This window comes from Gopherus evgoodei, chromosome 1 (assembly GCF_007399415.2).
Source record: "Gopherus evgoodei ecotype Sinaloan lineage chromosome 1, rGopEvg1_v1.p, whole genome shotgun sequence".
Lineage (NCBI taxonomy): Eukaryota > Metazoa > Chordata > Testudines > Testudinidae > Gopherus > Gopherus evgoodei.
The window spans coordinates 315,626,791-315,639,334 of record NC_044322.1 but is presented as its reverse complement, the minus strand read 5'-3'; the positions used below and the strand labels follow the sequence as shown (position 1 = coordinate 315,639,334).

Genomic DNA, 12,544 nt, shown 5'->3' with positions numbered 1-12,544 from the left:
GATCCTTTCAAATCTGGGAGGGAAGGATTTGTTTGTTGTTCTCTTTTGTTGTTCCCTCTCCAGGAGAGAGAAGCCAAGCAGGTAGAATATCTCCTGAAAATATACCTGATATAATCTATCTAAAACCACAGAAATTGTAAGTAGGGCAAGGAAATGAGTTAGGTTATCTTTTGTTTTGGCTTGTGAATTTTCCTGTGCTACAGAGGTAGTTTTAGTCCTGTTTTTGTAACTGTGATGCTGAGCCCAGAGGGAAAACATCTGTGTTTTAAATCTTATTACCCTATAAAGTTACCTTCCATCCTGATTTTTGCAGGTGCGATTCTTCTTTGTTTATTTTTAAAAAAAAGTTCTTCTTTTAAGAACCTGATTGATTTCAGTCTTCTGAAGACAAAGAGTCTGGTCTGTGCTCACATTGCTAAGGCAACTGGTTGGTATATTATTCTCAAGCCTCCCCAGAAAAGGGGGTGAAGGAACTTGGGGGAATATTTTGGGGGTATAGAGATTTCAAGTGATTCTTCCCTGAATTTTTGTGTAAATCACTTGGTGGTGGCAGCAATACCGTCCAAGGACAAGGAAAGGAATTTGTGCCTTGGAGAAGTTTTAACCTACACTGTTAGAATATAAGCTTAGGGGGGTCTTTCATGCAGGTCCCCACATCTGCCCCCAGCCCCCACTGAGATCTCTGACCATGTTCTCTTCACAGACAGTCTTCAGGTGGATAACTTCCTGTGTCTTGACAACATACAAAGTAGCCTGAGCTATACTGCCTCAAGAGGTGTCAGCTCATTCCACAAGAGCCTAGGCAACGTCCATGGTATTTCTAAGTGACATTCCTATATTGGACATTTACAGGGCTGCAACTTGGTCTTCTGTGCATGCTTCTACAAACTACTATGCCATTATTGCTGCATCCAAGTCAAATGACAACTTTGGGAAGGCAGTCCTGCAGACTCTGAACCCCACCTCCTATTAGTCCTGCTTTTGAGTCACCTTAGTAGATTACATTGCTGCGTCTGTTTAAAAAAAACCCTGTTACCTATCTGTAACTGTTATTCTGTGATGCAGATGTGTATTCTACAATTGACCCTCAGTCCCCTCTGGATCTGAGTCTATACATCTGAAGTTTGATGTGAAGGAACAGAGGGGATTGGGGTGGCACCCCCCCATATAAGGCTAGGAGCAGGGCTCTGGCCACAAGATGTGAGCATTGTCCCTATTGGTGCTGCTAGATAAAGGTCTCCAGCTCCAGTGTGCTGGGCATGCACACACTTAAGTAGAATACATGTCTACATCTCATCTCAAAGAACAGTTCCAGGTAGGTAACTGTTTTTTCAGTTGCCTCACTCTGAATTTTATGTCACATTAGCCTCTGTCCAAAATGAAGAAGGAAATTGGGATTTTGCAAACCCCAAGTATTGATCTCCTAACTGACCTTCTGTCATATGGGTACTAGAGGCCTCAATCCAGCTGACATTGACTCAGCCAAAAAAACTCCAGCTTTTCTTCTGTAACTTGCACGTTGTAATTATGAGGGTTCAATACCAAAACCTGTAGTATATTAAAAAAAAAAGGTCATTAGGAGACCAGCTGGGCGAGGTGGAGTTGTGTTGGGTACATGGAGCTTGGATTTCCTAAGGTACAAAGGAGAGAGGATTTTTTTAACTCCACCATACCTGTCTGGCCTCTCTATGTTCAGTGTGTTAGAGGATTGGGAAGTTGTATTGAGGAGAGAGTTTTTTCATGACCCTGTTGTATAGCTTCAGGGACCTTCTCATATAATTTGAGCATAATGATCAACTAGAGATATATGGTTGCCACAGCCATGATTTTTGTGACGTAACTGTGACTTATAGTTTTTTACATAACAGGTTTTAATAACCCACTGAGCAAGGCACGTCAATGGATCCTTACACACTAGTTTCTATATGTATGTCCAGTGTAGTCTGAGCACTGATTGTGACCTGATTTTTTTTTGTTCATAAACTATTCACTTCTTATTTTAAGCAATATTTTGCTCAAAATAATGCCTCCATGACAGTTTTTTTCATTTTTCTATAGATTTTTCTTCTTTTTTTCTTTCATAGCATTTGCAATCCATGACACTTGCTTTTTTTTTTTTTTCTTGTGACAGTCAGTCAGTCTTAAGTACTACCTGATTAAGGAAGGTTTGGCCTCAGTCCATGACAAAGGATAGAAACGGTCCTTACACTGAAAAGCAAAGATTCATCTAGTCCATTCCTTTGCCTTACATACTGATGTTCAGTGAAAAGAACACACATAAAAAGGTTAGTTTAACCTTGACCCTTGTCAGTTGCTTGAGGACAGGAAGTAAAGTTCACTCTCTTACCCTCTCTTACCAGCACTCCAGTATGTTACACTTTTATTTCATCTAGTTATATAGTTTTGTTCCAGTGATGCAGGCAGCTTTCTCTTATTCTCATTTATTTTATCTGCCTTCACAATATGATTTACAAGACTGGTTCACATTCTAATAATTCTTGGTGAGAAAAGGCCTTTTAAAATCTATCTAGCATAAATCTTTCCTTCCACAGCTTCCAGTCATGGTATACGTTTAATCCCCTTGTGAGTAGAATATATAATGTCCTAGTTCCTTGTGGGTGCCCTTCAGAGACCTCAAAACTGGAATGAGATAATCTTTCAGTTTCCATTAATTGCAGAAATGTTTAACTCTTTGAACTTTTCCTCTTCAGACAGATTTTTCCATATCTTAAATCAGCCTCTCCTGTTTGCTTTCTTTTGGTGCATGCCAGTGATGTTAATAAGTTACTTAAATACAATACAATATATCCAAGAACTTGCAAATACAGATTTGTACTACAGAAATCTTCCAAGCTAAGGCTTCCATGATAGAAATTGAAAAGGAAAGGAACACTAATAAATTTTCTTTTAGTGTGTATTTAGATTTAGTAGTTTGTTAGCAATGAAGAAGTCAAGCTGTATAAATCTTATAGCAATTAGTTGTAAATAAAATTGTAAATAAATATATTGGACATCTTCAATATAAAATTATATGCAAAAATTATATTAAAATATCATTTTTTAAGTTTCAAAGACAAGCACTCAGAAGTTAGGAAATGCTAGAATTAAGGTTGCCTTTGTGCTTCAATCACTACACGTCTTTCAAATCCTACAACAAATGAAGCAGGGGGTCCTACAGACAACAGTTTAACACTTCACAACCCTTATGCGTTCCCGTAGCATAGTCCATCATGTGCACTGAATGAGGCAGAGGAAAAAATAGTATGTGATCATGTCATTAAAGACTATATCCTAATGCATGTATACAGGAGGGCCAAATGAAGATTGCACAAGCAACCTTAATTCTACCATATCCTAACTTTTGATTGTTTGACTTTGCAACCTTAATAATGTTCTTTTTACACAATTTTATGTGTGTGTTTGTGTAATTTCCTAGGTTTTTAAAAAAGCAAACTGAAAAAACAGATTCCACTATGTGTATCATCAGCCGGGTTAGAACCTTTAGATCCACAGCTCAGTTCTTGTCACTGAAGCTAACAGTAACTGATAGAGGATGACAATTTATTGTTGTTATGTGGACTAGCAGTAGAGGGGAATGAGACATTGTGCCAGAGGGTTTCACTGATACTTTTGACAGAAGGGAAATATTGACTCGGGGGTTTCATTGCAGGCTGCAGGGGAGTGTGCTCTAGTGGGCACAGATCCTTCTGCCCTCATTCCTCCCAGCCCTGATCCCTTCTGCCCTGTACCCTTCAGCTTGTCCCTGTACAAGTTCTGTCTTTTTACCCCAGCTCTTCATGCCAGTGACTCACCACTACCTTCCATTCCTAGTTTCCTTGTCTAAACAGTGCCAGTTTCTGCCCCTCCTCTCATTTTCCAGTTGTTTACATACCTTTCCCCCACACTGGCTCTCTGTCCCAGTTCCTCTCCTGTTTTCCCCCCTCCCCCAGCTCCCTGTCTGTCGTCTTGTACAGCCATTATCCTTTCTCCCCCCCTACACCCCATCTTTCCTGGCTCCTAGTCTTCCCCTTTTCTCCTAGTCTCCTTCACCCAGTCTGTTCCCTCTGCTCTTTCTGCCCCCAGGTCCAGCTCCTTACTCCTGCATTCTAATCAGATTGTTCCTCTTCCTTCTCCATGCTGCTGAGGGAACACTGAGAGCACAAGAGAGACAGTCTCCCTGCTCTCAATCCAGGTGCCTGGCAGCAGCCAGGATTAGCAATTGCAGGGAAAGTCCTGCTCAGCCTTTGCAGTGAACATGCCCAGCGTAGATGGAATCTTTGGAGAAATTAGGTGCTACACTCTAACAAGTCTCTACTGAGCATCTGACAGTTTTCAGTGTCCTATAGTTTGGCCATTTTTTCATGGGGATGGCAAAAGGAACATATCTGACACACAGGCCCATCCCTTTGCCAAACTTCACATCCATACTCCAAAGCATAGCAGTCCTAGAGCTTCTCAGCAAAACAGTTGTAAGAACTTTTTAACATGGGCAAAACAACATATTTTTCCCTAATCTCATTCTTGTTAATGGCTGGGCCATTTTTGCTAAAACTTGCAAAAATATTCAGCCTGAGGCAGACACCCAGCATAGGAAATTTCATCCCGGGCCGTTAAAGTATGGCAAAGTTATAAGCAACTGAAAACAATGTATTATTGTGGGAAGTATAGAGCAACCTTGTGCTACCAGCTCCCCCTATAATGATTTAGGTAAAGTAGGCGTTCTATGCAGAGGTATAACTTATGAGAATATTATGCTAGGTGCAGGTTTAAATAACATGGCTTTTGAGGTATTTTATATTTTTCATATTTACATATAACACTTTGTAACTTGTCTGACAGAGGCTGCCTACACACTGCTGCTGTACGATGAGCTATTAGAATGGTCTGACCGACCATTGAGAGAATTTCTAAACTATCCCATGCAAACAGAGTGGCAGCGCAAAGAGTATCTTCACCTTACAATCATCCAGAACTTTGACCGGGGAAAGGTAAGTGTGTTTGATTATTGATTTTATCATGAATGGTTAGTAGGACTGTAAAATCCCCTCCAGTTTTGCAGTGTTTATTTCTTATATTCAGGGAAGTGACTGCCATATAAAAGTGAGCATTTGCCATAAATTACCACACATGGTGTCTGAAATACTGTTGATTAGGACTTGCATAGTGCTGTTCAAATAGAAGTCTCAGGGAACTTTACAAAAGATAGTGTCATTTTCCCCATTTTACAGATGGGAAAACTGAGCCACATAAGGACAGAAACATGCTGAATTCACACAGATCAGTGACTGAGTTGGGACTAAAACCCAAGTCTCCTGACTCTTAGGCCTGTCCTCTATCTACAGAACCAGGCTGGCTCCTTTGAATAGCAACTGCAGCAGCAGCAGTAGTACTACTAATATTTCAGATGCTGCTGTTGGTAAGTTTTAATGGTGACCGGTATATTGTCATTATTCAGAAATCTTATCCCAAATTAGAAAGAAACCATAGCTGACTGGTCTGAAAACTGGCACAAATATTGGCTACCAATATTATCTGGTTAAAAATTATACTCTGCTTAATTTTTAATTAAATCTCTCTCCTTGATAATTGTTACACAAGTACAGATAGATACATTGTAATTTTTTGTATCTGGGGTAATAGCCATGTAAATTTTTGTAAGTAGTAGAATTAAAACTGATGTTGAATGCTTGTTAGCAATGAGTCAGAAACAATTTAAGGATACTCTGACCTTGTGAAACTGAAAACTTGTTTTCAACCAGATTGTTCCTCCTCACCCAAAAAAATTCAAGGAAGGAATATTTTTCCTAATTTTTCTACTCTTTTATATAGGAACATATAACCAGTCTAATAAATCCCATGTTCAGTGCTGGAGGAGATGGATATCACTTCATTAGTGATCTCTACCTTCTGCAGTGACACAGTGTTTCTTATCTCAGATGATTCCTTTTATCTACTAACTCTGGAAATAGGTGTTTTGATGCCTCAAAGAGTCCAGAAGTTTAGTTAGGGAGTTTTGCCCTTATCAAGGTACTGCAGACAATGGGTATTACGTTCAAGTGTGTTTAGCAACTGGGAGTGCAGTTCAGTCAGCCTACAAAGAAGGAGCTTTAATAACATATTGTGAATTGTCACACAACAGGTGTTGTCTGTGTTATATCCTTGGGGTAGCAGCCTGCCTCATATTTGTTGGCTACTGGGAAATTGTAGCAATAATAGAAGATATTTGGAAAGCTATTTGAAATTGCCACAAAGCATGATTCCTCTCTCTGTTGAGTATTTCTATAACCTATTTGTCTTCAGTGTTGGGAGAATGGCATCATCTTATGCAGGAAGATTGCAGAGCAGTACGAGAGCTATTATGACTACAGAAATCTCAGCAAGATGAGGGTAATGTACCTGGGTGCATTTTGGTCATTCATAATACGGAGCTTCCTTTTGATTAGAGTTTAACAAAATGATTCTTAGCATATTAAATTTGGCCTTGTAAGCCTAGTATGACTAGTATGCAATCCTTATCTTGAACTCTTATTTGTTCCCTATAATGTATATGTCAGAAATGGCCAAACTTACTGACCCTCTGAGCTGCATATGACAATCTTTAGAAGTTCGAGAGCTGGGGTGCCCCTACCAGGGCTTGGGGCTTCAGCAGAAGTGGGACTAAAGCCCTAAGCCTCGGCAGTTGCCTCCCACAGAGCTGAAGCCCCGAGACCCCGTTCCCAGCTAGGCAGAAGCCAGAGGTGATGCATGCGGGGGGCACATGGGTTCACATGCCTCCCCCTTCCCACCCCCAATTTTTTCCAGGGTTTGCTGGCTCCGCTCAGTCACATGGTGCCTCTGGGTCCCTCTCCTTGCGCGACACCTGCTGGAGCCAGCAAACTGGGAGCTGCAGCCATAGGGAGAGGCAGCGGCAAACAGCTGGGAGCTACAGGGAGAGCTGCCACTTTTGCTTCTGCCTCTGCCCATGGAGCTAACACCTGGGAGTTCTAGGGAGGGACCCCGAGGGTAAGAGGAGGTCATGCTGGGGGATGGAGGGGAGCAGGTGCTGACTCAAGCTGTTAGGGGGGTCTGAACCTTTAAATTGTGTTCCCACTCATGCTCAGCAGGCACCAGTCATCTCTGGCAGAAGCCCCTACCCCCACCACCCTGTCACAAGGCAGAAGTTTTGAGCCCCCTCTCCCCCCTGTCTGGTAGGTGAAAAATGAGGGGGACATGAAAGGTGCTCCATTAGCCACATTTTACCAGTAAAACAGCCACTGGTTGGCCACACTTGGTGTGTGTGTGTGTGTATGTGTGTATATATATATGTATATGTATATGTATATGTATATGTATATTTTCAATGCTTTCGTTTTGGGCAGCCATCCAATTGGACTGCTGCTGCAAAACACTTTTAACACACAAGTGAGTTGAAAGCTGTACTTTTGTTGTATTCATATTTCTAGCTAACACTATACACAATCACTCTGTTATGAGCAGCCACCCACCTTCATTATTCTAATTGCTTGAAAAGCAGAGCGATGGATCATTAGTTTTGGATAAATATTTTTCTGAGAGCCATGATTTTTTTTTAAATGACAGTTTAGCAATTCAGAACCTAAATGAGGGTTTTGTCCTCTTTCCTGTTAGAACCTTCCTGTTCCACTAAAAGATTTTTTTAGGAACTCAAAAGCATATTTAATATTTAGTTTGCTCTATTGGACAGATAGAGCCACACATATAAGCAGCAGCAAATTCGGTATTACAATGAAAAATTTTCCCTTAGTAATGCATAGGGCAGCAGATTTATCTCAGCATTTTTTATCAAAAATCATAGAGCAGACACAGTAAACTTACTAAAAGTCATAGGTCACTAAATTTACTGTGACTGCTCTATGATTTTCAATAAAACATGTCTTCCTCCTCCTCACTCTGACAGTGGGGCACAGACCATTCGTAACAGCATCCCTCCACCCAGACATCGCAACCCTAATCCTGGCCCAGTGTGGAAGGGAGGCTGGGGGACAAGGAAGAATAGAGAGGTCATTGGGATGGAGCACCACATTACAATGGAGGGGCAGCCAAACCTCAACAGCACTGCAGCCCCATGCACCAGGTTCCAGTGCCGCTCACTGAAGTTTGGCCCCTCCACCTTCTCCTACCCCCAGTCATGACAGAGAGGCAGCTGGGCCAAACCTGACCAGTGCTACAACCCCGCATACCCAGGTCACAACACCCAGAGTGGGCTGCCAGGTCCAGCCCTGTCGGACAGGAGCCACCACTGCAGGTTGCCTCACAGGCACACAAAAAAAGTCACAAATGATGGGAAGATTGCTACCTGACACTTCTTCACATCATGACAAACCTGCATCCCTAGTCTTCCCTATTTAATTGGTTCTTGACATATCTATGTTGTGAGTATCTAAAAGTCTGAAATGCCAAATACTCATCCAGTACGTATGCAATGTTGATGTAAATCTGACTTTGTATAAAACTGAGGTTTTTTCAAGTAATTTAAGGAGAATGGCAATTAATATTACTTCTGGTTACATTTCCCCCCAAAGACTTCAGTATTAGCAAATTAACAAAATTGTATCAATAACTGACTCATGTTGATCCTTTTTTTTTTTTTAACACTATTGTAAAATATTGACAGAGAACCCGTCTCTTGAATCACATCAAGAAAAACAGGAAACTTTTGAAACCAAGTCACTTTGTGCCAATATTTTGAGTGAAACAACTACTGTATATATTGGTCAAAGAAAGGATTTTTATAAATTTTCTAGACTGAAATTTTCAAATGATCCCAAGGAAGTTAAATACTCAGCTTCTATTGATATTAAATTAGATTTGGGCACATAGCTCCCTTAAGCAGGATTCTTTGAAAATCCCCAACTTTAATGCCCTGTGCTCATGAAAGTGCCCATATTATAGCTAAATACTTGAGTAATCAGCAAAATACTTGGGATTATGTTTCAAACTGGGTGTGTGGAGGGGGGGTGTCTGTGTGTGGGTGTATGTGTATATAATAAGAATGGAGATAGTAAATTAGGAAGATTAAAGAAGAAAAATGTGCACATCTTTATTATTCTAAGAGATTTGTGTGTTGATTTTTCACCCGAAAACAATCAAACAAAAACAAAAGGTAATATCTGTTCTTCCTAAGTGAAAATATCTTCACAAAAATTCTTGGAAGCTTTCAATCCACTATAAAAGAGCCATCTAGTTCTCCTTATTGCTAATTAGAACTGAAATGTGATTCTAATACCTTGGGGCACTGAGCAGCTTCTTCTCTGTAAAAGCTTTAAGTATAAAACATATATTTCTTCTTCTCTATCTTATTCAGATGATGGAAGCTTCTTTGTATGATAAAATCATGGATCAACAACGTTTGGAGCCAGAGTTTTTCAGAGTTGGATTTTATGGGAAAAAGTTTCCATTTTTCTTGAGAGTGAGTAAATTCAAAATCAATTTTATTCACTAATTCTATTAGTCATGCTTTCATTCATCATCTCTTCCCCTACTTGAGAATTTGATTATGTCTTATGCCAGTTCTTTCTGGTAGGAGATGGAAAACTCCAGGTGTTTTATCTAATGGAGTAGCCTCTTAATATTCTTTTAAGGGATTGAGATGTTTGTTTCCACAGAGTGGACAACAGCTCCTCCAAAACCAAACATGTCTTGAGCTCCAAGTATGTCTTGGCATACAAATGAGAGATCAGGCATCAGCGGTGGGATACTAGGGGAGCAATGCTTCCTCAAGAACCTTACTCCCATTTTGTTTTTATTAGTGACTGCCCAGAAACCTGTTGGTGTGTTTTTGGGGATGGGGTGGGGTCTACTGGGCAAATGGGCAATTGGAGAAAGTAATCAACACCACCCCTTTACCAAGTACAGACTAGGGATAACTTTTTCAGCTACCTATGTCTCATTTTGAAAAACGGCTTAAATACTTAGGATCCTAAATCCTGTTGACTTTTAATGAGACTTAGGCTCTGAAGTGCCTAAGTCACTCTTGAAAATGGAATTTAAGTGCCTTTGAATATTTTTACCCTAGTTTTCCCCTTGTGTTGACCCAGCTGATTTAACATTATTGCTTGGGAAATGGTGAATGTGCATATTTACTCCTGATAAGTTGGATAAGATCCTATACTATACAAAGATGAGGCCCTGTCTTAAGTCCTGTGCCCTCTGCCCACGGGTATAGGAAGTTAATGAAGAATTATTTCCATAGCACTTGTAGGTATCAGCACAACCATTGTAAACAATCAGTGCTGCATTGGGAATTCCATTGGCATTTGATGGTTTATGTGGGGTTCATGTTGCACACACAAATGTTTAAAAACGGCCAAGCTGACCTGGTAGTGCAGGGGAACAGTGAGTGGTCATGTGGAAGATTCAGAGTTGGAGCAGGCTCAGTTACCCTTATTCTCTCTTCCCCTCTAAGGCAGGACAGGCAGAATATATCAGGCTGGTGATCTGCGCAGTCTTTAGAGGAAGAGGCAATAATGATGCATTTTGACGGTTTCTTGTCCCTTCCCTTTCTCCAAGGTGCATATCTGTAAAGCAAGATTTTGGACTAATGAGCAAAAAAATTCAGTACACCACACAAAGGACTTATGACTCTCCTGTTGCCTTCACCATCCATTACTTTACATTATCTGTGCATACTTTCAGCTAGTAAAAAAAAATGTTTGCCTTTCAGATCACAGCTTACAGAAGTATGTAATGATTAGATTTTTCAGAATGCCTCAAGCAATAAAATGTATTTTATATGACACAATTACATTTGTTCCTTTTGACTAAATCACTTTTTCCCTCGATATATATTCGTTTTCTGCTTTTGCCTTTTGTTACTTACCTTTTCCTTTGTTCAGCTAGTGCAATAAGCATCCCCAAAAGCCCTCTTTTAAAAGCGTGTGTCTTTATTTAATGGTACCCAGTTATTTTCGTGTAACTAGCTCTGCTTCTTCTGTACAGAATAAGGAGTTTGTTTGCCGAGGACATGACTATGAGAGATTGGAGGCTTTCCAACAGCGAATGTTGAATGAGTTCCCACATGCCATTGCTATGCAACATGCCAATCAGCCAGATGAGACGATCTTTCAGGCAGAAGCACAGTGTATCCATACTTTCACAAGATCATACTCTGCAGTTTATTTCTGCACACTTCTTAAAAATATATATATATATTGTTACAGCCAAATTCACATATGATCTAATTCCACTGAAATAATTGGAATTAGAAGTCAAATTCTTTCCTGATGTAACACTTTTTTTATTCATAATTTCCTCAGGTAAACTATATCCAGTCATTCTTCTCAATGTTTTTGTTTCTTTCTTTAAAAATCCTTGATAGGAGATCACTGGTTAAACATTTTGATTTCATTTAAATTATTTTGCGGAACTGTCAGACTTGGAGCACTAGTATGTCAGTTTAAGTTGCAATGCTTCTAGTTCTTGATATACAGAGCATGGCATCATAGGCTATGTGAAATCTGAAGGAATATCCATTGTTAAATATTTTAATTTCCGTATACTAGATAGCTGCATTTTAGAAGTAATTGTGACTTGTTAAAAGAAAATAATGGTCTGGAAGCTTAAGGATGTGAACTTTCAGAATTTTTATTCCTTCCAGCTTCAGGAATCAGCCTGCTTGTTTTGCTGGTAATAAGCTAGTTTGGCCCTTAACTTTTTACACACAGATCTGCAGATCTATGCAGTGACACCAATTCCTGAAAGTCAGGAGGTCCTGCAGAGAGAGGGTATCCCAGATAACATCAAGAGTTTTTATAAAGTGAATCACATCTGGAGATTCCGATATGACAGGCCATTCCACAAAGGGACCAAAGACAAGGAGAATGAATTCAAGGTACAGTACCGTATAGTTTCCTGTGCTGCTGATGCTGTTCAACATTGTTCATAAGATGGTTTATAGTTATGTGCTGAATGAAGTAGATAAGAATAAATTAAATGGACCATGCAAATAATGGTAAATCAAGTGTCATTTCCATACTCTTCTGATTTTAATTAATAAGGAAGACAAACATAAGGCAAGATTGTCACTTGTCCTGCATACCTGAGTGAGTGAGTGAGAGTGAGAAAGCGTGAGAAGCCCCCTTACTTCCCTCCACATGCTACCTGCATAAACTACCTATGTAGCTTTGCAGGGGGAGAGCAGTATCCACACAGTTTGCTAAAACAGTTAAACTGGCACAGATTGGGAAGTAATCTGCGCCAGTCATAAGGCTGGCACAGGTGATTCCTCCTATAGAAGAAGAGGGAAGCTGGGACCAAACTGTAACTCTTTAAGTTACAATATGATTCCTGGTCTGAGCTTGTGACATGACAACTACATGCTATCTTGTAATCCAGGGCCTAGCCACAATTTAGTCCCTAATAAATAAATTGTTGTTAATCCTAGTAACAAAAACATTGGTGTATGGAAAATTCACCTTTTTATTTTCCAGTGCCAACCTTAATACTGACCCACAAGACACTTAGAAACTCTTTCAGCATATACCTGCCTGGTTTTATTTATATACATGTATAAAGATATTCATCTCTT

The 12,544-nt window shown here is 40.0% G+C and overlaps 1 protein-coding gene across 5 annotated transcripts in view; it reads left to right on the top strand.

The window, feature by feature from the left end:
* The window catches only part of DOCK4 (dedicator of cytokinesis 4), a 422,511-nt gene that overhangs the window by 381,260 nt on the left and 28,707 nt on the right, over positions 1–12,544 (top strand). For all 5 annotated transcript variants that reach the window (XM_030549017.1, XM_030549015.1, XM_030549016.1 and 2 more), the window contains 5 exons: positions 4,840–4,988; positions 6,301–6,387; positions 9,323–9,427; positions 10,957–11,098; positions 11,682–11,848. In XM_030549017.1, coding sequence (XP_030404877.1) covers positions 4,840–4,988; positions 6,301–6,387; positions 9,323–9,427; positions 10,957–11,098; positions 11,682–11,848 — 650 coding nt within the window. The remainder of the gene's footprint in view (positions 1–4,839; positions 4,989–6,300; positions 6,388–9,322; positions 9,428–10,956; positions 11,099–11,681; positions 11,849–12,544) is intronic.